The sequence below is a fragment of the Epinephelus moara genome, chromosome 11, assembly GCF_006386435.1.
Source record: "Epinephelus moara isolate mb chromosome 11, YSFRI_EMoa_1.0, whole genome shotgun sequence".
Taxonomy (NCBI): Eukaryota; Metazoa; Chordata; class Actinopteri; order Perciformes; family Serranidae; genus Epinephelus; species Epinephelus moara.
This window is the reverse complement of record NC_065516.1, coordinates 14,821,676-14,846,601: the sequence shown is the minus strand read 5'-3', so window position 1 is coordinate 14,846,601 and position 24,926 is coordinate 14,821,676. Positions and strand designations below refer to the sequence as shown.

General features: G+C 41.6%; 1 protein-coding gene across 7 annotated transcripts in view; it reads right to left on the bottom strand.

Annotated features, from left to right (window-relative positions):
- Nucleotides 1-24,926, bottom strand: part of LOC126397422 (dnaJ homolog subfamily C member 13) — a 44,687-nt gene that overhangs the window by 7,702 nt on the left and 12,059 nt on the right. For 4 of the 7 annotated variants that reach the window (XM_050056184.1, XM_050056183.1, XM_050056180.1 and 1 more), the window contains exons 3-41: nt 23,860-23,935; nt 22,475-22,624; nt 21,953-21,994; nt 21,666-21,866; nt 21,321-21,527; nt 19,573-19,668; nt 19,243-19,334; nt 18,806-18,972; nt 17,732-17,811; nt 17,454-17,623; nt 17,320-17,352; nt 16,470-16,569; nt 13,279-13,386; nt 12,997-13,152; nt 12,832-12,888; nt 11,636-11,757; nt 11,332-11,407; nt 11,052-11,147; nt 10,808-10,948; nt 8,993-9,010; nt 7,120-7,202; nt 6,804-6,957; nt 6,517-6,620; nt 6,262-6,421; nt 6,105-6,167; nt 5,909-6,010; nt 5,610-5,714; nt 4,273-4,475; nt 4,034-4,118; nt 3,765-3,919; nt 2,577-2,622; nt 2,322-2,476; nt 1,998-2,199; nt 1,773-1,888; nt 1,545-1,623; nt 1,320-1,455; nt 1,014-1,198; nt 792-866; nt 75-194 (exon numbers count right to left, since the gene is read on the bottom strand). In XM_050056184.1, coding sequence (XP_049912141.1) covers nt 75-194; nt 792-866; nt 1,014-1,198; nt 1,320-1,455; nt 1,545-1,623; nt 1,773-1,888; nt 1,998-2,199; nt 2,322-2,476; nt 2,577-2,622; nt 3,765-3,919; nt 4,034-4,118; nt 4,273-4,475; nt 5,610-5,714; nt 5,909-6,010; nt 6,105-6,167; nt 6,262-6,421; nt 6,517-6,620; nt 6,804-6,957; nt 7,120-7,202; nt 8,993-9,010; nt 10,808-10,948; nt 11,052-11,147; nt 11,332-11,407; nt 11,636-11,757; nt 12,832-12,888; nt 12,997-13,152; nt 13,279-13,386; nt 16,470-16,569; nt 17,320-17,352; nt 17,454-17,623; nt 17,732-17,811; nt 18,806-18,972; nt 19,243-19,334; nt 19,573-19,668; nt 21,321-21,527; nt 21,666-21,866; nt 21,953-21,994; nt 22,475-22,624; nt 23,860-23,935 — 4,516 coding nt within the window. The remainder of the gene's footprint in view (nt 1-74; nt 195-791; nt 867-1,013; nt 1,199-1,319; nt 1,456-1,544; nt 1,624-1,772; nt 1,889-1,997; nt 2,200-2,321; nt 2,477-2,576; nt 2,623-3,764; nt 3,920-4,033; nt 4,119-4,272; nt 4,476-5,609; nt 5,715-5,908; nt 6,011-6,104; nt 6,168-6,261; nt 6,422-6,516; nt 6,621-6,803; nt 6,958-7,119; nt 7,203-8,992; nt 9,011-10,807; nt 10,949-11,051; nt 11,148-11,331; nt 11,408-11,635; nt 11,758-12,831; nt 12,889-12,996; nt 13,153-13,278; nt 13,387-16,469; nt 16,570-17,319; nt 17,353-17,453; nt 17,624-17,731; nt 17,812-18,805; nt 18,973-19,242; nt 19,335-19,572; nt 19,669-21,320; nt 21,528-21,665; nt 21,867-21,952; nt 21,995-22,474; nt 22,625-23,859; nt 23,936-24,926) is intronic. The other 3 variants (XM_050056181.1, XM_050056182.1, XM_050056186.1) reach the window with 3 other exon arrangements.

The window sequence follows — 24,926 nt, the reverse complement described above, 5'->3', positions numbered from 1 at the left end:
CATTGATGTTGAAAAATGGTACAAATTAAAAATATTTCTGTTATCAATTACAAAAAACAAGGCAACGTTCTCACCTTTCCATAGAACAGGATGTGACAGAGGTCCCTGATGATGATGGGCAGCTCAATAATCTTTTCCCTGCACTCCTCAAACTGAGCTGCTACACTGTAGCATTTACAGATGTGCCCGCACACCTGCAGTGTCAAAAAGGGTAGAAGAAATCATTATAAGCTCCACAGCACTGATCTCTGGAGGAAAAGATGATTAGATTTTGCAGCCACTACACTTGCACAAATAAGACTCCCGCAAAGGGTGTAATGCATCCCTTACCGTCAGTGGCAATAGTCACACACGGTTACAGTGAAATTAATAGCGTCTTCAGAAAGTTGATGGTAACTGAAGTGTATCTACTATGAGTATCAAACCCAGACTTTCAGACTGCCTGAGGTTTTGAGGATTGCCTTGGCACCTCATCAGTCTGGACCAGTAACTCGTGGTTTGAAAATTTAAGTTTTCTTTTTCTTTCTTTCTTTTTTTTTAATTTCTTGCTCTGCCTTCTGTGTTCTTGGTGCAAAGGCAACATTTATACTTTACTACATGGATAATTGCAATCAGATACGTAACTTTCTGAGTGTGTTTGACCTCTATTATCACTAGTGCAATATCTTCTGTGAATCAGAACTTGAGACGGGGCAGACAGCGGTTGCAAGTGACACGCAATTCATCAAGCTGTCAGCAGCCCCAATTCATTATTTGTAAATTCACCCCTCAGTGCTTTGCAATCACTTTACCTGTACAGCCATGTCGTCAGGCTTGCTGGATGCTGTTAACACGGCAACGCACCGAGAGAGAGCCTCCAACAACACCTGATTAAATAAAAAAAAACCCACAAGCAAACAACTGATGATTCATTCAATCACAGTTCCAACACACCAAAGTGCACAGGTCCACATGTGGATGGACAGTTTCTTTTAGACTGGTTGATATTTCAGTATATGTGACAGTGTGTTTACCTCGATGCCGTTGTCGCGGCGCAGCTCCTCTGCATTAAGAGCCGAGCAGTTAACGGTGTGGAATGCAAGTTCGGCAGCAGCCGGAAGGAGAGGGGAGGTTTTGGAGAACAGCAGCTCATCCTCTGTCTCCATTGTGATTGTTTTGATGAGCATGGGGTAACCGGCGTATTTGTAGGGTTCCAGTTCTGTTTATAGACAATGAAGAGGAGGAGTAGCAGTTCACTTTTTCAGAACTTGTTTTTCTCAAATTATTAAGGTAGAAATAATAGCAACAATGAAAGACAGAAAGCTGATCTATCTACATACCTTGTTTGTGTCGGTTGAACAGGATGCTCTGAGCTTTGAGGATGAGGATGATGTTTTCTGGGTCGGGGCCGTCAATGATTCGGGCAGACTTTGTGCAAAGGAACTCGTAGGCTTTGTTGACTTTCTCAAACATTTCCTGAAAGATATGAGTTGAAATGACATCTGTGGATGAAGCTACGTAAGCCCCAACGTACATATAGTGACAGTAATGATGGTGATACATACCCTGCCCTCGGGGTTCTTGTCTGGATGGTACTTCTGCGCCAGTCTGAAATAAGCTTTCCTGATTTTACTCTCCTCGTGCCTGAAGACAAAAATACCAATATCTCTTGAGTCCTGCGATCTAAATCCATATTATCCAACAACAACAACATCTTTTATTGCTACTAATCAATAAAGATGATTCAGGATGCAAGACAAATAGGAACACGTGATAAATCAAAGGCCACTCACTGGCCCTGTCCTTTGGGGAGGTTGAGGACTTCATATGCATCATCTACAGACATAGAGGGAGGCTTCTTCTCCACCTCCCTCTTCCAGGCTTCAAGGGTGTCTTTTAGCAGCTTCACCTGTCGGAATAATGGAGGTGGATCACAACATTAAAGAACTCTGTCTTAGCAAACACAAGCAGGACACTGATAAGGGAGAACAAGCTGGGAGACAAAAAAGGAGACATACGGCATCTCGAATGGGCCAGTTGGGGAAGCGGATGGTGTCACAGAGATGTCTGAGGTAGTAGATGTTGCAGAAAAGCTCGTTGTCCAGCTGAGGGAAGCTGACCACGGGGATGGGACAGTACTGGTAGAGGGCCCGCGTGTTGCTCTGCAGCCTGGGGCTGAAGTCAGCTATGTGGGCGGCTATCTTCTCAATCATCATCCGCCTAAAGCAGAGAGTTCAAACACAACCTATTAACATTTCTTTGAACCACATGCTGACTTTCACTGCGGCACTCCTAAACATTTCTACAGTGCCGCACACTTATTAGACATGACAGAGACCTACCTCATCTCGCTGCTCCAAATGGCCTCTGGTGTGTCGAACTCTCCGAGGAATATCTCTGAGAAGCGCTCAGCCTCGTAGTTCTCCAGATAACACACCATGGCCTCAGGCAGCACCGGACCCAGAACACTGCGCTGTACAATGTCCTGACCCTTAGCCTTGAGAAAGAAAGGCAGAGTTGACATTTTTGTAAAAGGTGGTTGGATTCATATGATACAATTTGTTGTAGTTTATATGGTAAAAAATCAAACACTTTACCTCCTCTGATTTGAAGGCTTGTTTCAGATGTGTGTACTTCAGGAACCTTGAGAAATCACAGGAATGTCTCAGAGGTCAACATCAACAGTGCATGTTACCAGTGCGAATGTGTAATGTTTAATTTCTAATTTTCAGTCACATCCACATTAGGGTCAAGATCAAACTATTGTAAAAAATGTAAGGCTGAGATGTCAATGGAAAATTTACGATTATGTAGAACTACAAAATATATTTATGTCTTTAGTCGGTGTGGTGTTAAAGGTATACTATGCAGGATTTACCTTAAAAAAATGTATAGACCAGTGGTTCTCAAACTTCTTCTGTCATACCCCCTTTTTCACATCTGTACATTTCTTACAACTTGACAACTTTACTGCCAATTTATCCTCCGCTCCAACTGCCAACTGCTGTCTGCTCTGTGCACATCCATCATCACAGTCTCTCTCTCACTGTATGTTCTGCAGCATTTGTTCAGTTTGTTATCACATCTCTCGACCCTGTACTCGCGAAAAACAGATATCTAAATTGAAAGCTCTGTTACAAAAATATGCTGTCACATATCCTTGCGTATTTTTTAAAAGGGTATGCAGAAATCCTGGAGCTTTCTTATTGGGTATATGGCGTATACCTGCATATCATGTAAACTACACTATTGGAGCAATGCTATCAAATATTGGTCCATTCTGTAAACCTACGGACTATTTTTCCACCCTGATCAGGGGCCACACAGTTTAAGAAACACTGGCATAGACTCATTCAAAAGTAATCCCTCTCAATCCTCACCTATTTCCACTAGAAGCGTGGGGGTGTATTTGTCTACAGAGACTCTGCTCTCCGCCTGTATTTTGGGGGCAGCACACAAGTAAGGTTGGGACTTTATAAAAAGGTAGTAACCAGGTGCCAGATCGTAAGCAGCACGCATCCAAGTGGAGGTAACAAAAGTCCTGGTCACAGTGCCAAAGAACTACAAATATAGCAAAGCGTTTCAAAACACTCTCACTTTTGCTGGCAATGCTATTTACCAACAGTAACTGACAGTTCCTGCATAGTACATCATTAAAGTGTCAGTCTTCATGTGTTCATGACAATCAAAAACTAAATATTTCTTTAAAAATGTCTCGGGGATAACTTTAGCGTGTTAGGACATCGGTGCAAAATGCTTATGTGCCATTTGTTGCGTGTTCTCACCTTGCTACAGGAAGCACGTTGGAGCCTGTGTACATCATGATGAAGAAGAAGACACCAGTTAAATAGAGGCGCTGCAGATTCGGGTTGTCCTGCATCACCTGGTACAGGACGTTAGCCACCTTTTCTACCAGGATGGGGTCAAAGGTCAACAGCAGCTGGAGTAGGCAAAGAAAACGTGATGGGAAACCATCAGCATGTCATTTAGTATCATTCAGCAATTCACCAAAGTGGATATGACATACTGTATAGGACAAGGAAAAAAAAAAAACCTGGACGATGTGAGGCAGACATGCATTGTCACTGATCATCCTCTTGATCTTAGGCAAAGGACGGATAATGGCGTTATCTTGGTCCCTGAGTAAAATGGAAATAGACAGGTATGTTACAATCATGGACTAATGGTTTCATGTTTCAACCAAATTTCATCATGCATACTTCAGATTGATATTATTATAAGGCCGTATAAAAAGACATTTCAGAAAAGGGAAGCATTTTCTGCTGTACCCACCTGCTGGGGTAGTATGAGCACATGGTGATGAGCATGTTAAGGATTAGAGTAGCCAAGTCAGACTCGTTCATCACTGCCTGTCCGGTGGCCAGGAGGCACCATTTTAGCTGGGGGATGGCCTGCAGGGGGCGCCAACCATCCATCCCCTGAGCCCAGCAGCGTGTCTTCGCTGTCAGGACGCCTGTGCTCCAAAACTCCTGCATCTGGAGAAGGAAAGTAAAAACATAATACAACGATAAGTATGAGGTGGCTGCTGAAAACAAAAGTGAAGGGCAACAACAAACTGTAAGAGACCAACAAAAATCAAAATAACACTGCAATAACCTGATAACTAGATAGGACAGCGTAATATATTTAAAGGGTAACTTTGGTATTTTTCAACCTGGACCCCAATTTCCCATGTTTTGTATCTACATGACTAATAGGAACAACAATTTTTGAAACTGGTCCAGTATTTTGCAAGAGGGCAGCAGCCATCAGCAGCGAAACAGGCTGCAATGGATCCACCTGGGGCATGCATCAGTTTATGCCCACTTACAAGTGCTTGTTTTTAACCACTGACAGGTGTCAGTGTTTGACAACATTATGGAGAGGATCACTATTATGATAGACCTGTTAAAGAGGATGATCTTTCTTGTTTAACCAGAAACAACCACATAATCGCCATCGCCAAACCCACCAGGCTCCACTTAAATAAACAGTAATTTCAGCATGTATAGAGTCAGCATATTTTCACATCTAACTGGGTGAATTAAGGTTTTTTTTCCTTTTCAACCAGACCAGAGTTGGTGATTGTTGGGACAGTGGGAAGACAAACCAAGATGGTTTTTGTGAGTTTTGTTTTGTTTCGGTTGCCTTTGATAAAGTGTGTTTTATGATGATGAAATTACTGTTTATTTAAAATGAGTCTGGTGAGGTTGGCGATGGCAATTTTGTGGTTGTTTGTGGTTAAACAAAAAAGATCTTACTTATTAACAAAAAAGTCTGTCTCAGTAGGGATACTTTCCATAGTGTTGTCAAAAGCTTATCACAATTGTTCGCGCCTGTCAGTGGCAATCAGAAGCACTTTTAGTGGACACAAATTGACAGTGCACAAATACTTCGGGTAGTTACATTACAGCCTGTGTCGGGTTGTTTCGCTCTGGAATTATTTCAAAAAAATTTGTCTCCATTAGTCACTTAGACACAAAAATTGGCAATATATTATGTCAAAAGGGCTTTTTTTTTTAAGTTTCATTCCATTTTGATAAGTTGTTTTTAGCAGGTATTACATCATCTGTTTCCAAATAATTTTACAGTGAAATCTCAGTGCTTGACATTTAAAAGAGATCCCATACCTCCTCAAAGCTGAAAGGTCCTCTCCTCTCCTTGTCTGCGTTACCAAAGTACCACTCCTTCTCACTCTCCCTCTTCATGTCTGGTGCTGCTTCCAGCACGTTGCTCTGTGGAAATTAAGAACACCCTCTGTTTGACACTCCAGACAGATTAACATTTTCTACACATAGTTCAACACTGAATCAAATCTAATCTATTGCTCATGGAGACTTGTAACATTGAGTGTCATGTGTATTTGATCAAATTAAAAGAGACACTCTTTTCATATACTATAACTCAAAAGCTATAGCCATGTTTGTACCTGAAGGGGCACAGTAGCTCTGCTGGTGTGCAGATGGGCCAAGGTGAGCAGATCCACCAGGATACGCACTCCATTTGAGTCCATCACCTCCTTCACATTTTTCTGTGCAACAAAATAATGAAGTATTACTCGAGACAAAGACACAGAAATGCGAGTAAAATGAATGGGCAGTTCAAAGTTGCTTTAAACAGCTTACCTTGTTGAGGATGAGTTTGTTGAGGAAGAGGATGAGTCTGTCTCTTTCAAGTTTGTCTGTACACTGTAGACAGAGGAGCATTTTGGATTTCAGGATTAATTAAAAGACACCAAAACACCTCAAATATATTAGTACATATTAGTATATTAGCACTCACTCGGTCCAACATGCCCACTATGTATTTTGTGTCTGTGAAGGAGCCAATCTCCTCGTAGCACTTCCCGTAGACTATAGCGAGCGCCTGCAGGCACAGGCACTTCATCGTAACTTTGGGTGTCAGCAGAAAGCGATGGTAGAGTTCATTGAAGAACTCGTATCTAAGAGCAAAGAGAGGGCGAAGCGTGAGTCATCACTTTGGATCCAGTGCAGAATGATAATATTAGTGCAGCTGGATGAGTGTTTGCAGTCTTACGATCTCTTGATGGCATTTGATTCTTCATTTTCATCCTCTTCGAGCAGCAGACGCAGGTAATAATCCCCAATCTTTATCTCATCTGAAAGGCACTCATATTTCACCTGCAAATGGGAACATATACAGACACAGTGAGTATTAGTTCAAAAGATAATCCTGTATTTATATGTGGGATTCAAGTATCACCATACACTGGTCTGGCCTGAAACTCCAGTGTGTCACAGATATTGATGGTTAAAATCAAATGAGAGCTCAGTGAGTGTAACATACTCCAGCTGAGCACAGACCTCAAACTCCTGGTGGTTCCAAGAGATGACGGTGGCACTGCCGAGCTCACGGTCTACGCTGAAGGCACGCATCTCCCCCTCCAGAGCGTCCCGCAGCTCCTCTCTTGTCTTCAGGTTCCAGATGAGGTTGGACCGTGCATGGTCGAGCTGGAATCTTGAGAAGACAGAAAAGCAGGTCAGGATTGTAAAGTAAAAAATAACCGGTTTAACACATTGCTCCAGTGGTGGGTTTTATTCTTGCAAAATGCACTGTGTGTTCATAAAAACAAATGTCCCTAAGCCAGAAATTGATCTCTCTATGGGAGCCATGTTGTACCTATAGTAGAAAAGCTCCCAGTTGACTTCAATCTTTATCCTCTGGCGTCTCTTCCTCAGGATGACGGGCTTTTGGTTTGGGTTCTGAAATCAAAGGAAAGACTCAAACTTTAAGGAACTGCTTCAAGTCAGTTTATCAATCTTTAAAGCATTCAATATTTCTCCTTCACAGCTTATGGCATAAAGAGAGTTGTGAAGTTAAAATGGCAACAACATGTGAAACATTTTACACAGGGACACCAGACATGAAAAAAAAATGTCATGAGTATGGAGGAAAGTAAAACAAGAATGTTTTTGAGAATGGAGAAAGTCAGATATTAGGGACATAAAACAAAACGACCAAAAAACATTGTCATCATTGCACCAACATAGAAAACAAGGTTATGAAACACAAAAACCAAAGTGGGATCCCAAAATTGGGTGTGTTCTGTAATTCTTGCTGGGCGAGACAGAGTTATGATAACAACTGTCATGAATATGTTGCTTCAAGAGGATGTCGCTACTGTGGCCTTAGAACCTTCAAGGAATACTTCACCCCCCAATCACCATTTGTGTATCAATAAATCACCCCATGCAACTGCTTGTGCAGTGCAATCCAAGTCTCATTAACCAGCAGTATGCTCAGTTCTTCCTAAACACGCATTTTTGCTAAAACCTTACTATGTAAAACAGTTTCGCATAAACAGTCTCAGGCATGGATGAGTAGCACGCCTGGGCGAGCGCATGTGTTTGAACTCTGCCTAATGGAACCAGCAGAAGAACAAAACTCAGTCGGTGAGATGGGGAGATTGGCTTTCTATAATTGGTCTCTCTACTCTCTACTCCCCCACAAATGGGGCTTTTAAGCAACACTCCCAAACTGTCCCATACACCTGATTTGGTGTGAATAAAGCTTTACAGCGACTATATGCAGTTATGACATTTAAACTTGTCATCAAATTTGCATCCTAACAGAGGTATTCTTTAAAGGAAAGATGAACTTTGAATTTAAATTAAACACACACCTATGTGGAAGTGTTTTAAAATGTAAGGGATTTTTGAGCACTTCCAAATACGAGTAGTGCACCTGGGCAAGCACGTGTGTTTGAACTCCACTGAGCAGAGTTCAAATGCACATGCTTGCCCAGTCGTCTGTGTGTGACACTGTTTATGCTAGGTCTTTTAAATAGTTACGTTTTTGCAAAAATACAAGTCCTGAGCATACGACTGGATAAATGAGACTTGGATTATACTGCACAAGTTGTGTGAGAGTTTGTAAATGGATGTTCTGATATAGTTTTGCTGCTGTTTGTTCATCGTGTGAGAAAAACAATGTTTACTTCCCAAATTAAAGGTAACACGGGGTGAGTAACTGATAAACAAATGATCAATTTCTAGATGAAGTATTCCTTTAATTTGCATATTACTTATTACTTGCAAGGGAAGCATTTTTCTCTTTGGAGCCATAAAGCAATACAGCAAATTCCCTGCATAATCAAAACTGGTGTGAGGGATGTAAAATGTGGCTCCAGAGGCCTCACAGTCTACTTGGCAAAGATCCCTCTGTTTATAGTAATTATACTCTCAGACCAAATGTGGTCATTATTTACTGATGACAAAACACTACAGATACTCTGAACATGTGTTCCACTGACAGTAGGGCAAGTTGAGGCATCTTTGTTTTTATTGCCTAAAGCATGATGCATGACTGACTTCTTCTTTTCTTGTATCTATTTGAAGACACATGTGACATGCCCTTGTAGATAACAGGTCATCGCCTGGCTGAATTTAAAAAACATACCCAATATGTCACATGAAGATGGAAAGAATGTTTTGGTGAAGAGACAGAGGACGGAAAGAAAACAGCACGGATCCCATTGGTCAGTCCTACTTACCAGGTTATTTCTGTCCTGCTGCATTGTTTGACAGCAGAGAAACCACACAAGACAAGGGGAGGGTGGGGCAGATACAACACAGAGAGATTATTGTTCCTCGGATCAAACAGAGATGAATCGAAACAAAAAGGCTCACAGATCACTGGAGTACATCATACTATGAGATTGACAAACAAAACTAACACTAAATCCTTCAGGTGTTATTAGCTGATGATTCACTGAATTACTATGTTTTAAAAGGCTACCAAATCATTCGCTAACATCAAATATACATGTAGCATGGGATGCAAAATGTGATTAAGAACACTCAGTGATAGCAAGCCAATCAAAGTACGTGGCTGATCAGCCATTTTGAGTCATTCAAAGTGAAGAAAAGGAAAAGGAAGCCAGGTGACATTCAGGTGAAGTAAGTAGCATTTTATGCCACTGATATAAAGTACGCCCTTTAAATGGCAATTAACTTTTAATTCTTTTAATTTTTTTTGAAGTTATTAACACCTATTAATATATACAAAAAATCATATATAGAATTATAGCACCTTAGGAGTAGCACAAAATTACTCAGATTGAGACCTTACAAAATCTGGCCAACAAAAACAAAACCAAGTGATGCCTCTTGCCACTAACAACCAAGTTTAGCTAAGATCCCAGAACACCACAGTTACCTCCATAATTTTGGCCAGTGTGCTGCTGGGAGTGGACGCCCTGGGAACTGTGTAGTTTGCTGGTGGATTTATGGAGTGGAGTTGTTGGAGGGTAAAACTACAAAAACAGACTTCTTGGCTTATTGCCAAGGGTTGGCATGCTAACGATTCTCAGGACTGTATGTCTTCCACTCCCCAAAAATGCAGCTGCAGGCTTACAGTAAGCTACACTGTGTCATCTTTGAAGTGTTTTATTTTTCTTTGGACTCGCGCAAGTAGTTGGGGGTGGAAAGAATAAAAAGGGAGAATTGCTGCACCATAGTCTTACAAAAGTTGGAAAAACCCTGCTGTTTATTCTGGCATCATGTTGGCTAAAATGTTGGCAATATTCTTACGTGAACAAACATAAATATGGTCGAGGTCATGTCTATTTATTGTATGATAGTCAACATAATTATTGTGAAGGCCTAAAACTAAGTTTAGGGGATGTTGTAGATTTTTTTTCTTACTCACAGAGATACCCTTCAAAAGAAAGGTGACCTTCAAAGATTTTTTTTTTGGGGGGGGGGCTTTTGACTTTATTTGACAGGACAAAGTTAAGCATGAAGGTGGAGAGAGAGGGGATGACATGCAGCGGAGGGGCACGGGCCAGAATTGAACCCACAACCGCTACAAGGACAATGCCTTTGCACATGGGACCCCCTGCTCTAACCACTGAGCTACTGGTCGCCCCAGAAAGGTGACCTTTAAATTTAAATAAAACTGTGGTCATATTCAGAAACACCTGCAATGGAAAAAGTCTGTCTTAGCAAGAGAAAAAAATGTCTGTGAAACATACATGAAAATATGCACAAGCAGTTTGAACAGCAGATATGCAAGGGTGCGGAAAAATCAAATGTGATTGTAACTTGGCATGTACTGCTTCCCCAAGGTCAGGCAGCATCGGAGCTGGCACCGCTCTGCATGCAAAACAACAACAGCAGCTGCAAAGTGTGTTATTGAGTATGGACTGGGCAGTACTGTTCAGCATCAGCAGGAGGAGCAGCAGCAGCAGTCAGAGACACCTGAGCAGACAAAGTCAGCAGCAGCAGCAGTAGCAGTAGCAGCTTGTCTGATAGATAACAGAGAAATCAGCCTCTCAGCATCTTTGCAAAGGAAAATATCTCCTCACCTCCTTCTGGGCTATGCCCATTTTATCTCTCCAGTGCATCAACACCAGATCAGCCTTCTCCTTGGCAAACTTCTCCACCTCTTTGGCTGCTTTGCCGGCTATCCGCTGCCACTCGGGGACCTTGTTTCGATTTAGCTGGTCCTGTGGGCAACAAATATAAAACAACAGTTAGAGATGTCAAATACTCTCATTGAGCCGTTTGTTCATTCTGCAGAAAAGTAAAGTTATGTGTTTGTCCAGATACCGTGGCAATTTTCAAGTTGTCACGGACGTGCATTCTGTCCATATCTTTCTCCGGCACAGCGTCAGGACTGTCCAGGTAAGCCAGCAGGCCTGTTGGCTGAGAGCGCACGAGACACAGTGAAATGGGTTAACACTTAAACAACGTGCCACAGCTGCCAGAGAAAAGTATTGGCTTACACCCTGGAGTACTTGTCTGTATCACATTATGCTAATAGCTGCCATGAGTATTAGACAGGCATCAAATATTTTAAAGTCTTGAATGGGCTGATCTGTGGCCTTACCAGTATCCTTTTCAGAAGGTTCATGGCAGTGGGGTTTTCTGCCGTCCAAAGTCCCACCAGGTGACGACTCAGCTGCCTGAGAGAGAAAAATATCACTCAAGTCGCTGTTTTGTTATTTGTTCCTCAGAGAACACGTCTTCATTTTCATTTACTGTAGCAACTGAAGCTTTGTCTACCGCTACATGAGATTAATGTTTCTCTGGTTAAGAGTATTAATGTAGAACGAAACTGTAAATAGAGAGGATTAACTAGCTGCTGGAACCAATAAATTGTGTGCGAGTGTGTGAATTAATTGAGGTTAGACCTGTTGGTAAGCATCCGCTGGTCAGTGCTGATGGTGAACAAAGAAGTGTGCAAATGTCGTGGAAGAGCCCCTTCACTCAGGGCCAGCTCCTGCATCTTGGTGGCTATTTCCTTGTCCCCCTCCTACATGTAAACAAACACAGGTTGGTGATCGGATCATATATCAATTATTGAGGCGATGATTGACGATTGTGTTTCCTACACCAACATTAAGGAGACTTTAACTAACTTGCTATAAGAGCTAAGATGCTATGAAAAATAATCTGAGTCTGCGTCCTGCCGTGCACTTAGAGGTGTCTGTGGTGCAGCAGCATGTCCGCCTGCTGAGCTCCATTAATCAGCATGAGCAATGAGTGAATTTGAAATTCTTAATTGCAAACCAGTTTGCCGTCTCCTTTACACCCCACATCTCCGTTCTCCGTATGCCTGCTCACCAAACTTTGTTCTCAACTCCATAAGAGCAGTTAATGTTATGGATATGATTTAGATTGTGATAATAAAGATGAAATTATAATGTTAAACGGAACATGACACTGTGATATCGTCCCACCAAGTACAGACTAAATAGATTTGAATTTAAATTTTTTTTAATTAAAACGTTCAACTCCTTTTATAAACATTTCTTCTCATATTTTTAGCTATATTGGTTGCAAAAAAGCTAAAGTTTTGATTTCTTTTTAAAGATCCATCAGACGCTGGGACACGCTCAAAATGATAATTCAAAATCTTTAATTCAAGTAAAATTGACATCAATAATACATTTTTAGAAAAATGCTAAACCGAGAATATATTACGAAATAAAAACAAATAAATATACCACAACAACAACAACTACGACTGCTGCTATTTACAATGATATTACAATAATACCAATATTTTAACAGTAAAAATGTATTAATTCACCTGTAAATGGTTCACAGTAATAAAATTTGGTTAACAAGTTACTTTATTAGCTGTTTTTGTAAATCCAAAACATACTTAAAATAGACAACTGCACATTATATTTGTGTTTCTTCAACACTAAAACTAAGTCGTCCATGCTGGCATTTCCCAGGGGATCGAGTAACCATGACTAGACAGTATAAAAAATAGAAATAATCGGCCAACCCTAGTGTGATATCATCATAAAGCATGATACTACAGGAAATGCAATCAAATATTCACACTTTAAACCACCTGACCTACAGAAAGGCTTACCTCAATGATGGCCTTCATCACCAGGCCTGCTCCCTTCACTATCGCCATAGACGGATGCTGGGGATAAAGACAACATAATTCAACACTCCAGCATCTACTGTATTTGTATCAGTCATATTACTATCATAGATAGGGTGGAAAGGTTTATTCATAAAAGACAACTACCTGGAAGAGTTTGAACAAGGTGCGTCCATTGGAGGCAACCATCTCGAGCAGCATGTCAAACTGCTGCCCCTCTGTGGTCTCACTGTAGGGGGCGCAGAGGGCGAATGTTAAGAAGTCCAGTAAGGAGCTGATGACCAACGCTCCAGTCCCGTGGTCCTGAAGACAAAAGAAAAAGGGAATGAGAGCTGAGATTTTGGATACAAATAAAAAAGACTTTTGTAAAACAACTTCTGAATTTCATCAATACTGCATCCAGCTTGCCGACAATAAAAAGAAATGTACCACGTTAGTGATGAATTTTTCAAGGAGGTTTTCAAGGAACTTCTTGGAGGAGAGCAGAGAGGCCTTGTTCAGCTGCTCCTGCCTCAGGTCGTAGTCATCGTGCATCGGCTGCAAAGAAACATGAAACAAAAGGTCTCAGTCAAACAGCAATACAAAAGTCAAATGTTTTTTTAAGACAGGGTTCAACATGTTATTTTTCACTTGGGTGGGTCAGAAATCTACTTGCCTTTTTACTTGACCCATACAAATTGTTTTTTTGGCAGTTATCAAATAACGACTCAAGGCAACTGTCATATTTAATCTTTATTTAAGTAAATCAACATTTTTTTAAACTAGTTACGCTGCAGTATTCAGTTTGTGATTAACTGACATAACATGTTTCGTACAAGCACAAGTAGAGCCCCAGAGGAAGAGTTGTTGGCAGCACTGCCATGCAAGCAAGTTGCTATGTGCTCTTGTTATGGCGCTCCAGCAACGACTTTCAGAAAATTGACATGTCTTTGAAAAACATCCCTATTTTATCCACTTGGCTCTCAAACTTGGGGTAAACAATCTGATACATGGTTGGAGCTTTGCGCTGTTGGAAATAGTTTGCCTTCAGGGCTCTCTGCCAGAAAGGGATGTCTTGGTTAAGGTTAGGAAAAAAATCATGGTTTGGGTTAAAATGAATTCATTTCCGCCAGAAAGGCCTTTTTCGACAGAGGCGCATTAATATGGCTGCTGTATGTGTTTGTGAGTGTGTGTGCCATGGCTCTCCTATCCTCCTCTCTCAAAAACCTCCTCTGCTTAACTCTACCCCGTCAGCACTTTTATTCCCTTGACTCATAATTGACACAAAATTATGCATCTGAATAGACGGAGCCTTCTCCCAAAACTGACTTCATTAGAATATGGGTTACTCAGTACAAACCTGATGTACTCACCTTCTCTGAGACATGTTTGCACAGTAAAATATGAGACAATGACACCAAACTTGAAAATTATACATTATACAGAGCAGACGGAAGTACAAGAGGAGGAGGCGTGGCTATATATGTTTCTTCACACTTTGTGAGTTTACCATTCCTAAAAATCTTAGTACTAGTAGTATTTATAGAACAAAATACATATTATCCACCCTTACATCATTTAGGAACCCAGGTAAAATGATTATTTTAGGTGACTTCAACAGTGATTGGCTTGTTCGTTCTATGTCAAACGATAAAGACCTGCTTAAAAGCATAGCGATCACTCTGCGATCTTTTGTGTATGAAAGACTAAGGCCCCTCGTCTTCCTCCAAAATGTATTAGTGTTCCAGTGCTGTTGTTGACAACTTCATTGAGATTTGATTTCAATAAACTGGAACAGATTTCAACTTGTACCTTACGTTGCAGGAGCTTGGAGCTATTTTTATTGTGAAGTGACCTGAGTTATTGATAAACATGCCCCCTGGAGGGAAATTGTAGTTAAAGGTAAGCATCTCAAGCAAACATTTTATAAACTTGGTAGGGGGTGTCACCCAGTCCCCCAGAGAGCTGAGCAGCAATGAGGACATCATAATAAAGCCGGCAGACAAGGGGGGCACAGTCGTGGTTATGGACGACAATGGATACATCAGTGAAGCTTATCGGCAACTGAACAATCTCAAATATTAACCAAGAACTTCAAATTAACCCTCTTTCCAGCATAAAATGTGATCTCACAGCTGTCTTAAGCAGAGCCAAAGATGCAGGCTCGATCTAGGAATGTGAGTATGGCTTTCTTAGTTGTGAATATCCAAAAATGGCGGCATTTTACAAACTACCTAAAATCCACAAGGAGCCAAAAGACAAACCCCCCTGGCAGACCTATTGTGTCAGCCAATGACTTTCAAGTGTCTCCTAACACATGTAAGCACTGTCCAAATGTGACTCAAACAAAGACTTCACTGATTTCAAAACAGGAAGGACACATGACCAAAGGGACCAAAGGAGGCCTTAAAAATAGACTTCTGGAACATAAATGCACAATAAGGACGCAGAATAAGGACCACTCCATGGCCAAACACTTCAACTGAGGATAGAAGGTTTAGAATCAGTACAGGTGTTCAATAGAGGTGAGGATCATTTACACAGATTTCTCCACAGGGGAATCTTTTTTGATTTTTAAACTTGATGCATTGCAGTGGTAACTCCTGATTTAAATAAGGAAATTGATTACACACCCTTCCTTTATTTCTTTTTTAAACCTAGATCCTTAACAGAGCAGTTACTCCTGAGCATCATGTGATAGAGATGGTCAAACATACAGAACTTACTTTTCTATATGTTTCTGTACAGATACAACTTAAATAATTCTTTCTGATTTCTCATTTTTGTGCAGGATGTTTATTTTTTTCTGAACACTTGTGGAGGCGTGTCACCTTCAAAATGGCCTCTCAATGTGATGCATTGCTGTCACCCACCTGCATTCACTTGCTAGTCAGGATTGGGTGACACAACCTAACAAGTTTATAAATGTTTGCTTGACTCCTGTCCACCCTTTTGCACCCTGATGACGAACTTAGCGTCGAAACCCGCTGCTGTTTTAATGTAAGCAGCCATGTTCTTTGAATAAAGGCTTTTTAACTTAATTCAAGTGCATTTGTTCCTGCTCCATGCACGAGTGCACGAGTTAATATTTTCTTTCCATCTTTAATCAACACTGCTCCTGTGTGGGTTGCTCCCTTGTGTTCGACTCACCTACAGCAATTTTAGCAGCTCTCCCTGTAGAGGCTCTTTCTCTTTTCTATGAATACTACCTGCTGAAGTTCAATGTGCAATTAACAAGGGATGACTGTGCGCCTGGACCAGATGGCATTGAGATCTAATTTATTAAAATGGTGTAGATGGTGTAACAGACCAGGAGGTTGCCAGTAAACTGTGGGACACTAGTGAAGTCATGGTGGGCATAGCCACATGCGATCTGAAATAAATTCAAGCATCTGAAAAAGTCGAGGGAATGTCTGAAATCCTGAAAAATTCTACAGTTTTTTTTAAAATCCTCCTCACATGTTGCTCTCTTCGTCTCATGTTGTATAACTTTTAACAATTTTTTTTAATCATTGTCAGTCATTCTTTTAGTTTAATAAAGCACTTTGTAACTTTGTTTTGAAAAGCGTTATATAAGTAACATTTATAATTATTATTTATGTATGCATTTGGTTGATGTCTAGACATTAAGGTGTACTTACACACATAAGGGCACAGAGCATGTCGACAGCAGCATGTGTCACACCGTTGTTGTTTCGTTTTAAAGCTTTTACCGTCTTTACTCCCAACTTTTCCCTGAACCTGGAACACACAACCATACATTCACAGGTTTACCAACAATACTAAAATGACCATGTCTTGAAAAGGTCGCAGACAGTAAACAACAGAAACACAACTGATTATAAAGCATACAAATACTGTCTTATTTAAAAGAGGTCTGGGGTTGGATACACAAAGAATTCATTGCTTCAGAAGTGGCTTGTTGTTTCTTCTGCTCATAAAGTGTCACATCTACTAAACTACTGAGTGCAAGAATATGAAAGAGGTTTTCCTTAAAGCAAAAATAAACTGTATTTATAGTAATCTGCCTCTTGTGGTTGAGGGAAGCACCAAGCTACTCCAGCAATGAATCTTTCAGGAAAACCAATTTGCTTCACAGGAACAAATAATAAACAGTAAATACAGTTCCTCTCATACATCTCAGTGACCCGGAAAGACTACAGGGTTCTCAAATATTGTGATGTATAATGATCTAAAGGATAGAATGGGCAAAGCAGATAGTGGGAGAGAGACGGAGGCACAAAAATAAGAGTATGAGATGCCCAGAGAGGAAGGTCAAGACAAATCGAAGCAGACAGCTCGACCGAACACAGTGAAGTGACATAACCTCACTTCTGAAGTGCCTGTCTAAAAGCCTGAGATGAAAGAAGAACAAAGATAAAAGAGGAAAAGGCTGATGGACAGACAGCTGAGAAAGACTTAAGAAAAAGAGCAAGAAGGGTAAGAAACAGAGACAAAAGGGCAGACTGAGATGTATGGATTCATATTTACGTTGCATCTGTGACTCCAGACCCTTGACCAGACCTTGGAATGACAGAGCATGCCTGTTACCAGCAGCTCAACAAAAGTACACTTTAAAGAAATCAAAGCAGGAAGCTACAGTGGGATAACTGCTGCGTTCTTACTTAGGCAGCTGGGTGAAAGCCTGGAAGCCAGCCTTGGAGGCCACCAAGCGTCGAATGGCCTGGAAATGGCTCTCCAGCTCAGCATTGAGAGCCGGCAGCTCGGTCTCCTGGGATAAAAGAGCCAGGATGGCGTTGTTGATGAGCTTCTCTTTGTTCTCAGAGAAAAGACCCTGAAGACAAACAGAGAGAGAAACACAGAGAGAGATAAAGACAGGGAGTGTGAATCCAGCTTGGGCCAATAGTTGGACAGAAATCACGCAGGATCTGAACACACTCACATCTTGGGTTACTGCATGCAGCACTCCACTGTAGGATATGTTGGCGTTGAATCTGAACACTGCATCTGCAAAGTTCCCATCTAAGCAAAGGAAGGAGGGATGGAACAATTAAACAAAAGAACAGATCACCTCAAAGAGACTACAGCCAGTTTTAAACACTAACTTGTGTTCCTAAGATGGCAAAGGCATAACCTGGCCTACTCTCCCTCTGATTAGCTATAACTTAATTGGGCAACAAGTTCATGGTTAGGGTTCGTACCAGCCGAGTGTGTGATTTTGGATAGCATCCAGGCAATCCAGAAGTAAAACAGGCGTGACGTGTAACACAACAGCATCAGCGGCTACTGTGACTGCTCCTTCATTTCACACATATGTCATTGTGGTATGTCATTATCACTGATGCCAGATTAATGGCAGAACAACAATGCCTCTCATTCTGTGTTCATACCTTTTATACAGAACAACTGGGTGGAATAATGCTGCAACATTCCCACCTTACCAGGTTGTATAAAATGGGCTTAAGAGTCTCTGCAGCACTATACATAAGCACAACATAGCCCAGTTTGTACCTCATGTAGTTCCATTTTATTTGACTCACAGAGCTAAGCATCCAATGTTACGAATGTGGAAAAAACAATAGATAACCAGGTCATATAGCTGTGTGACTCAAATGTAATGGTATCACATGAGATCCACAAAGGGGGCTAGGTACAGTGGTGTTTTGTTGTAAATGCTAATGTTAGTCCGTTGACATTCTTGCAATTACCATGCTAACATGCTGATGTTTAGCAGGCATTACCATGCCAAAGTACAACTGAGGATTCATCCCGTGGGGACCATGCATGTCTGTACAAAATGTAATGTCCATAGTTGTTGAAATACTTTATTCTGAACTGAGCGACCTTACAAACCCAGAGACATGCTGCTAGCGTGGCTAAAAACACTATTAAAGTGGATACCTCTGTCAAGATCATCAAATTAAAATCAAAACCTACATCTATACCAACTTGAATATATGATATAAAAATCTAATTGAACTTCATGAATCTCATGAGATGAAGGGCATGGACTTACTCGGAGGTGCTGCCAGGAATTTAAGATGCAAACTCTCCACCTCCTCATCCACAGGCATGCTCAGCAGGCCCCATCTTTGCCCTCGCTGCGTGGGGGCCATCTTGACGCACACGTCCCTATTGCCTGATGCGCGGACTCCATCGAGCAGGCTGGCTAACAGAGAGTCCCTACAGACGCGCACACAAACAGACTCAGCTAAATTCATTATGAATGATCTGTGTTATGGAGGGCGAACAGTGAGCACACAGTAACAGGAGGGAGTTAAGGCTATACAGCAGACACATGCACACAAGCGAATTACTCATCTTGTAAATTAGGTCAACAGTACAAAAAAAGGCAAATAAGAGAATATAAAAAAAGTCCTAACATTTATTAAACCAACAAAGCTTGCTGTGTCACTACGTACATAATGACAGGTGTATGTGTTACGTGTGTACCTTTCTGTGGAGGAAAACTTTCTGATCTGACCTCTGATGAATTCAACCGTAAACACCTGAGGGTTGTCTACATCACAGATGAGAGCAAATACCTGAAGGGAGACGAGGCAGAGAGAGGAGGAGGGGAGAGTTTACTCATATCACACAGAGTCAAGTGCTTTCATCCAAGCTGTTAACTCGCAGTGATGCAGTTCATACATAATGACACAAAGATAGGCAGTTCCATTAACACTTATCTTTACAGGAGTACAGCTACACAGAGCAAAATGGTTTTGAGTGTCAGCCTGAAATTTTTATAACATGATGTCACTGTAATTTCTGAGAGCCCACCTCTCCAAAGGGTTTGATGGTGACTATGTTGTATGAAGCCGGGTCCCTCTCCACTAGACATGTCTCTGTTAGGGCCAGTATACGCTTAACAGGTTCCTGAGGGAAGACAAAGATAAGGCGAAAAAACAGATTAAACATATCGTTCTAAAAGAGAGAACTAATACATACAGCTTGAGAGCAGAAGTAGGAACTGAAACAGATGATTGGAAATGTAATGAGTCAGTATTTACTATCTCATTCATCAGTTGATAACCATAAGATACATGCATACTACATTAGAAGTAAAGCATTGCATGACTAATTTTTTTCTGCATCATTATGCAAGACGTGGAATCACAGAGCAATGAAAACCAGAGTATGGTGCAAAGCTCAAAGCTTCCCTATAACTGCATTTAACACATTTAATACTTTAAGTTAAATAGTTTTACAGTACTGATTGTTTTTAAGGATCCACTGTGCTGCCCTTTTCATGCTTCATGTGGCAAATTCCAATGGGATGAATGAAGTCTGAGTTTGACTTGAATTTACTGATATTATCACAGCACAGCACCACTAGCAGTGATGTACAATGTTAACCGCCTTTAATCTTTTTTAAAATCTGGGTAAAACAAACAGAACTGATTTTGTCACCACCTCATCATCTTCTGAGATTTCTCTCTTCTGATGGATTTGAGCTTGCTTTTTCTACGAACGAGTCTCCATGCTGTGTAGCAAAATGAGCTTCTTGCACCCAAAATGCTGTCAAAGTGTTCATTTATAACTGCCAGGGCAGCCTCCGTAATTCCCGCCTGGAAAGAGGCAAAAAAAGGCGTGGAGAAAATGAACAACCTATATACAACCCCAAATCACAGAGCTGCAAATTCACACAGGACTAATAGTGTCACATGACCTCTGTGTTTGGCAAACTATGGTAAGTAATTTATGGGAGAATTTTTACTTGACAAATTCCGGACATGGCAGATTTGCAGGGGATTAAGATAGGAATATAACCCATATCCGCACAGGACAAGGAACCTCTCATCATTTTTAATAACTGTGGAGGTTATCTGTGATCTTAATCCCTTGCGAATCTGCCATGTCCATAATTTGTCAAATCAAAATTCCACTGCAAATTACCGACCATATTTTGCCAAATACAGAGGTCATGTGATAACATTCGTCCCATGCCAATGGGACTCAGTGAACTGGGGTCATTTTTAGCTTCTTTGTTATCTCCGCTGCTTCTTTCGGCATCTTTCCCGGTAGAGAATTATGGAGGCTGTGTTGGCAATTATAAATGAAAGTTCTGACAGCAGTTTGGGTTCAGGGTGCTCTTCTCGCTACACAGCATGGTGACCCATTAGCAGAAAGAGCAAACTCAAATCCATCAGAAGAACAAAATCTTGACATGGATGACTTGCATGGCAGCATGAGGTAAAGAACATTTTTCTGTCTGTAAAGAGCCATGACATCATATCCAGGAAAGAATGACTGTAAATTCAAGTAAACACCGACTTTGCTTATCCTGTGCAATTACACCACATAAACACAGACATGGGAGGGTTATTTCTAAATCACATCCCCTGGTAATACTCGTCCCATGCGAATACTGGGGTCTCATGTCAAACAAGAAAATCAAACTGCTGCACATTTTTCAAGTAGACCCCCTCTAGCAGCAATCTAGTACTCTGGTGGGTCCCTGGACCTCACTGTGAGAACCCCTCACATACAGCACTGAGAGGAACAATGAGAAGCAGCAGCGTTCTAACCGAGTGTCGAGGGGTGATCTTCTGCACCACGAACTCAGCCAGTGAGGTGATGCTCTCATCTGAGCTGTACTTCCCCAACCTGTCCGTCACAAAACCCTCGAAGGTCAACGCCTCCTTCCTCAGCCGTAGCGTGATACCGATGAAGTTCCCAGCATGCTCTATGGCACTGCGAATGATGTCATCCCGGTGCTCCGAGGCAAACAGATGCTGAGAGATAGAAGTGATGGGGAGAGGGAAAGGAAATGTTAAGACAACATATAACACATGCACCGAAGCATACAAACAGAAGTAAACACAAAAACATAAACACACACATACACACACACACACTCTATGACTGCATACCAGCCTGCTGAAGCCGCCATAAAGGATGCAGAATCCTCCCTGGTAATCAGAGACCTCGACAAAGCCCTCTACGTTACGATAGTCGTAGGAACAAACCACCCGGTTGGTGTGCGGGTCGATCTGGTCGATGCCGCCCGGCGTCACCTCTAAACTCACTGGCTTCCGTGTGTCACTCCAGTGGTGCTTGTAGCAGTTGTAACGCTGTAAGGGGCATTCATTTTAGTGTCATCACAGTGACAAACACAAACTCCAGTGGATAATTTTTCTTTTAAGATCTCAGTACTTACCCTGCCAGTTATTTTCCCCTCTGAAAACTCTGTTCTGAATCTCTGTTAAAAGGAATATAAAGAAATAAAAGGTGTTATATTTAAGTGCCAACTAGCTGTTAAATCATCTTTGTCTAACATTTATGAAGTGCTGTCTTCACTGCAGAATTACAAATACATTTAATGAGTTCTATGGGGAAATACCCATCCTCCTCCTCCTTCTTGCTGTTTCAAAACACCTCAGCATAATGACTTTATTTCAACACAGCAACAAACTATCTGCTGATTCATGTTTGTGATAAACACCTACAGTAAGTCAAAAGGGCCTGTGATTTGCAAGCACTGCAATCCCAAACAGTGCATCATACGTTAAGCGACTGTGCTGATAGTTTTTTAAACAACACAGCAAAATGTGCAGCTGTGACGCAACTAGAAAACGTGGATCAGCCACATCAAACACCACTTCTGAGACCCTTTTAAAAAATATGTGCATGAGGTCTGTTTAGTCATTGTGAGCGATGGCAGTGAAGTGTTTGTCCTCACCAGTGCTTCTGTGAGCAGCTCCGTCCGATGCTCTGTTGAGAACTTGAGCGTTTCGGACTTCTTGCCGCTGCCTTTGCGGAATGTGAGGTTGAACTCTGTTCCCTGACCTTTTCCTACCGGACCGATACCACAGATGTCTCCATAAGGCCACTGGTACCACAGACAGCAACAACACAGAGATAAACACATTGTTAAAATCACACACAAGCAGTCTGAACATGGAAAAAGACATTATGGTACCTTTTTAGCATTTATTATTTCAGAGATGAAGAGAAAATGTTGCTAATAGTTTAGCTTTCTGCTAACCATAGACAAAAGCTCACGGCTGCAGCTTCAAGTTCACGTTTATGTAGCTATTGTTAGCTAGACCCTCGAATCACAATGTGTCCTTTGCCTCACTCCCCGCCACCACAGACCACCTTGTTGGGAGGAGAGCGGGCCGCAGCTCCAGAGATAGACCTCCAGTCAACGGCTGCAGCAACCTGGTTCGAGCCAGCACAAACCCCAGGTATGGGGAACGGACAGCCCCGAATCCCTACCTGATTAGCTAACTTTCTGTTGCTGCCATTACAGAGATTAGACCCAGCACTGTCGCTGGCCACCAGCCTGCTGTGACAACTGGCACTAGGGGGTTTGTGCTGGCAAAATCTGAGCTGCTACAGCAACCGACCAAAGGTCCGTGTCTGAGCTGCTGCTCGCTCTCCTCCCAATGAAGCAGTCCACAACAGCAAGGAGCGAGGTGAAGGCTGGGGGCATGGCTAGCAAGCTAATTCTTGTCTCATTTGTGCTCTGATAAACAGAGAGAGCAAGCAGAGCGAGGAGTGCACACACAGCTCTACAACATCATGAGATTAAATAAATAATCAATGTATGGAAAACACTCAGTAACTATGAAGTGTGGGCATATGCATGTGGTCATCCCATGGAAGGGGGTTAGGACAAAGAGGGGAGAGCTGCAGGAAGACAGTGCATTTTTAAATTCTGCCCCATTTTTTTCTGCCTTTTCCAGATTTCTGCCTAGCCCAGCTTCAAGTTATTCCTTTAAAACAACCATGATGCTATTTCATGTTCAGTCATTTTCTTGAGTGAGGGGGTTATGAGTGAAGTTTCATGTCTAATGGGTATTGATTATGACATGTTTCATGTTCTTATCAGTGTAAAGACATGCTGCTGCATTAAAGCTTAGTGTATTCAAAGGCTCAGCACAAGACGTTAAAAATACTCCCTTTCAGCTTTTAGCCAGAGTGCAAATGGATTTTCAATAGTCACATGGATCCAAGAGCAGCACATCCCACAAGCGCCTGTGAGGAACTGATAGCCACAGCAAAGAAGCAGCTCCTGAATGACACTGGAGTTCCTGTGCGACAGGCTGCACACACACTGACCTGATTTGTTACTTCTAGCGTGGTAGGGTTGTAAGTGGTAATGCCATGCGTCCCCACTGAGAAGACTCGCTTGTACCTGGAACATAGAGATGCAGTGAGTCAGAAACACAGCCTACCCATCGGCAACTGCACATGGCAGCAACACCCACAACAGCGCGGGCAGTCACATAACATTAGCAGTGAATGTGGGAAAGTGCCTGAATGTGTGGCGGTCTTTCAAACATGTGTGTGTGTGTGTGTGTGTGGGGGGGGTTTAGCTGAAGCAAAGCTAACAGATCCAGTAAGCCCTGATTACTCTGAACAACACTCTATTAACTTGTGATTACAAGACTTCCCATGCGCCAAATATCTCTCATTACGTCAACACAACCCCACTATATCTGCAGGATGGTGTGAGACGAAAGGGCCACTTGTAGCCCTCTGTACGCTAATGATGAGTCAAGGACAGGTGACACCACTGGGGCTCAGAAAACTGATGATATCATCCACAGGTTTATTATGTCAGTTTCCAGACATTTTATGAGGTAATGTTTGAGCTAAGGCACAGACAGGGTGAAAAGACGATGAGAAAAGATTATTAACTGCCACTTTTAAAGCTGTTATAGCCAGACAGTTGCATTGAAAGTCATGAACGTGTAGGGATGGGTATTGTTTGGATTTTGTTGATGCCAATAGATACTCATATATACTGTGCTCCATAGTTTGATGCAAAAAATAGAGACATGACATGATAATATGTAAAAAATATCTAACAGTTAATTCCTTATTATTTTTTGCAGAAATAAATCAAATTGTTTTCTGAGGTTTCTGCATATATATAATTAGGGAGAAGCGATTGCTACCAATGTCTGGTGGCAATGTGCCATCACTGCTTCACTACCAGGAGCAAAACTTAAACAATATTACAAATTCCCAAAGACCTGTAGTCCTTGAGCTTCTCAGGAGCTATAAGAAATAGATAACATGGAAAATAACTAATAAAACAACATTCGAAATCAGACCACACTTTTGAACGCATTATCTTGTCAGTCATGACTGGAGAGTACAGAATGTAAACGCATAATAAC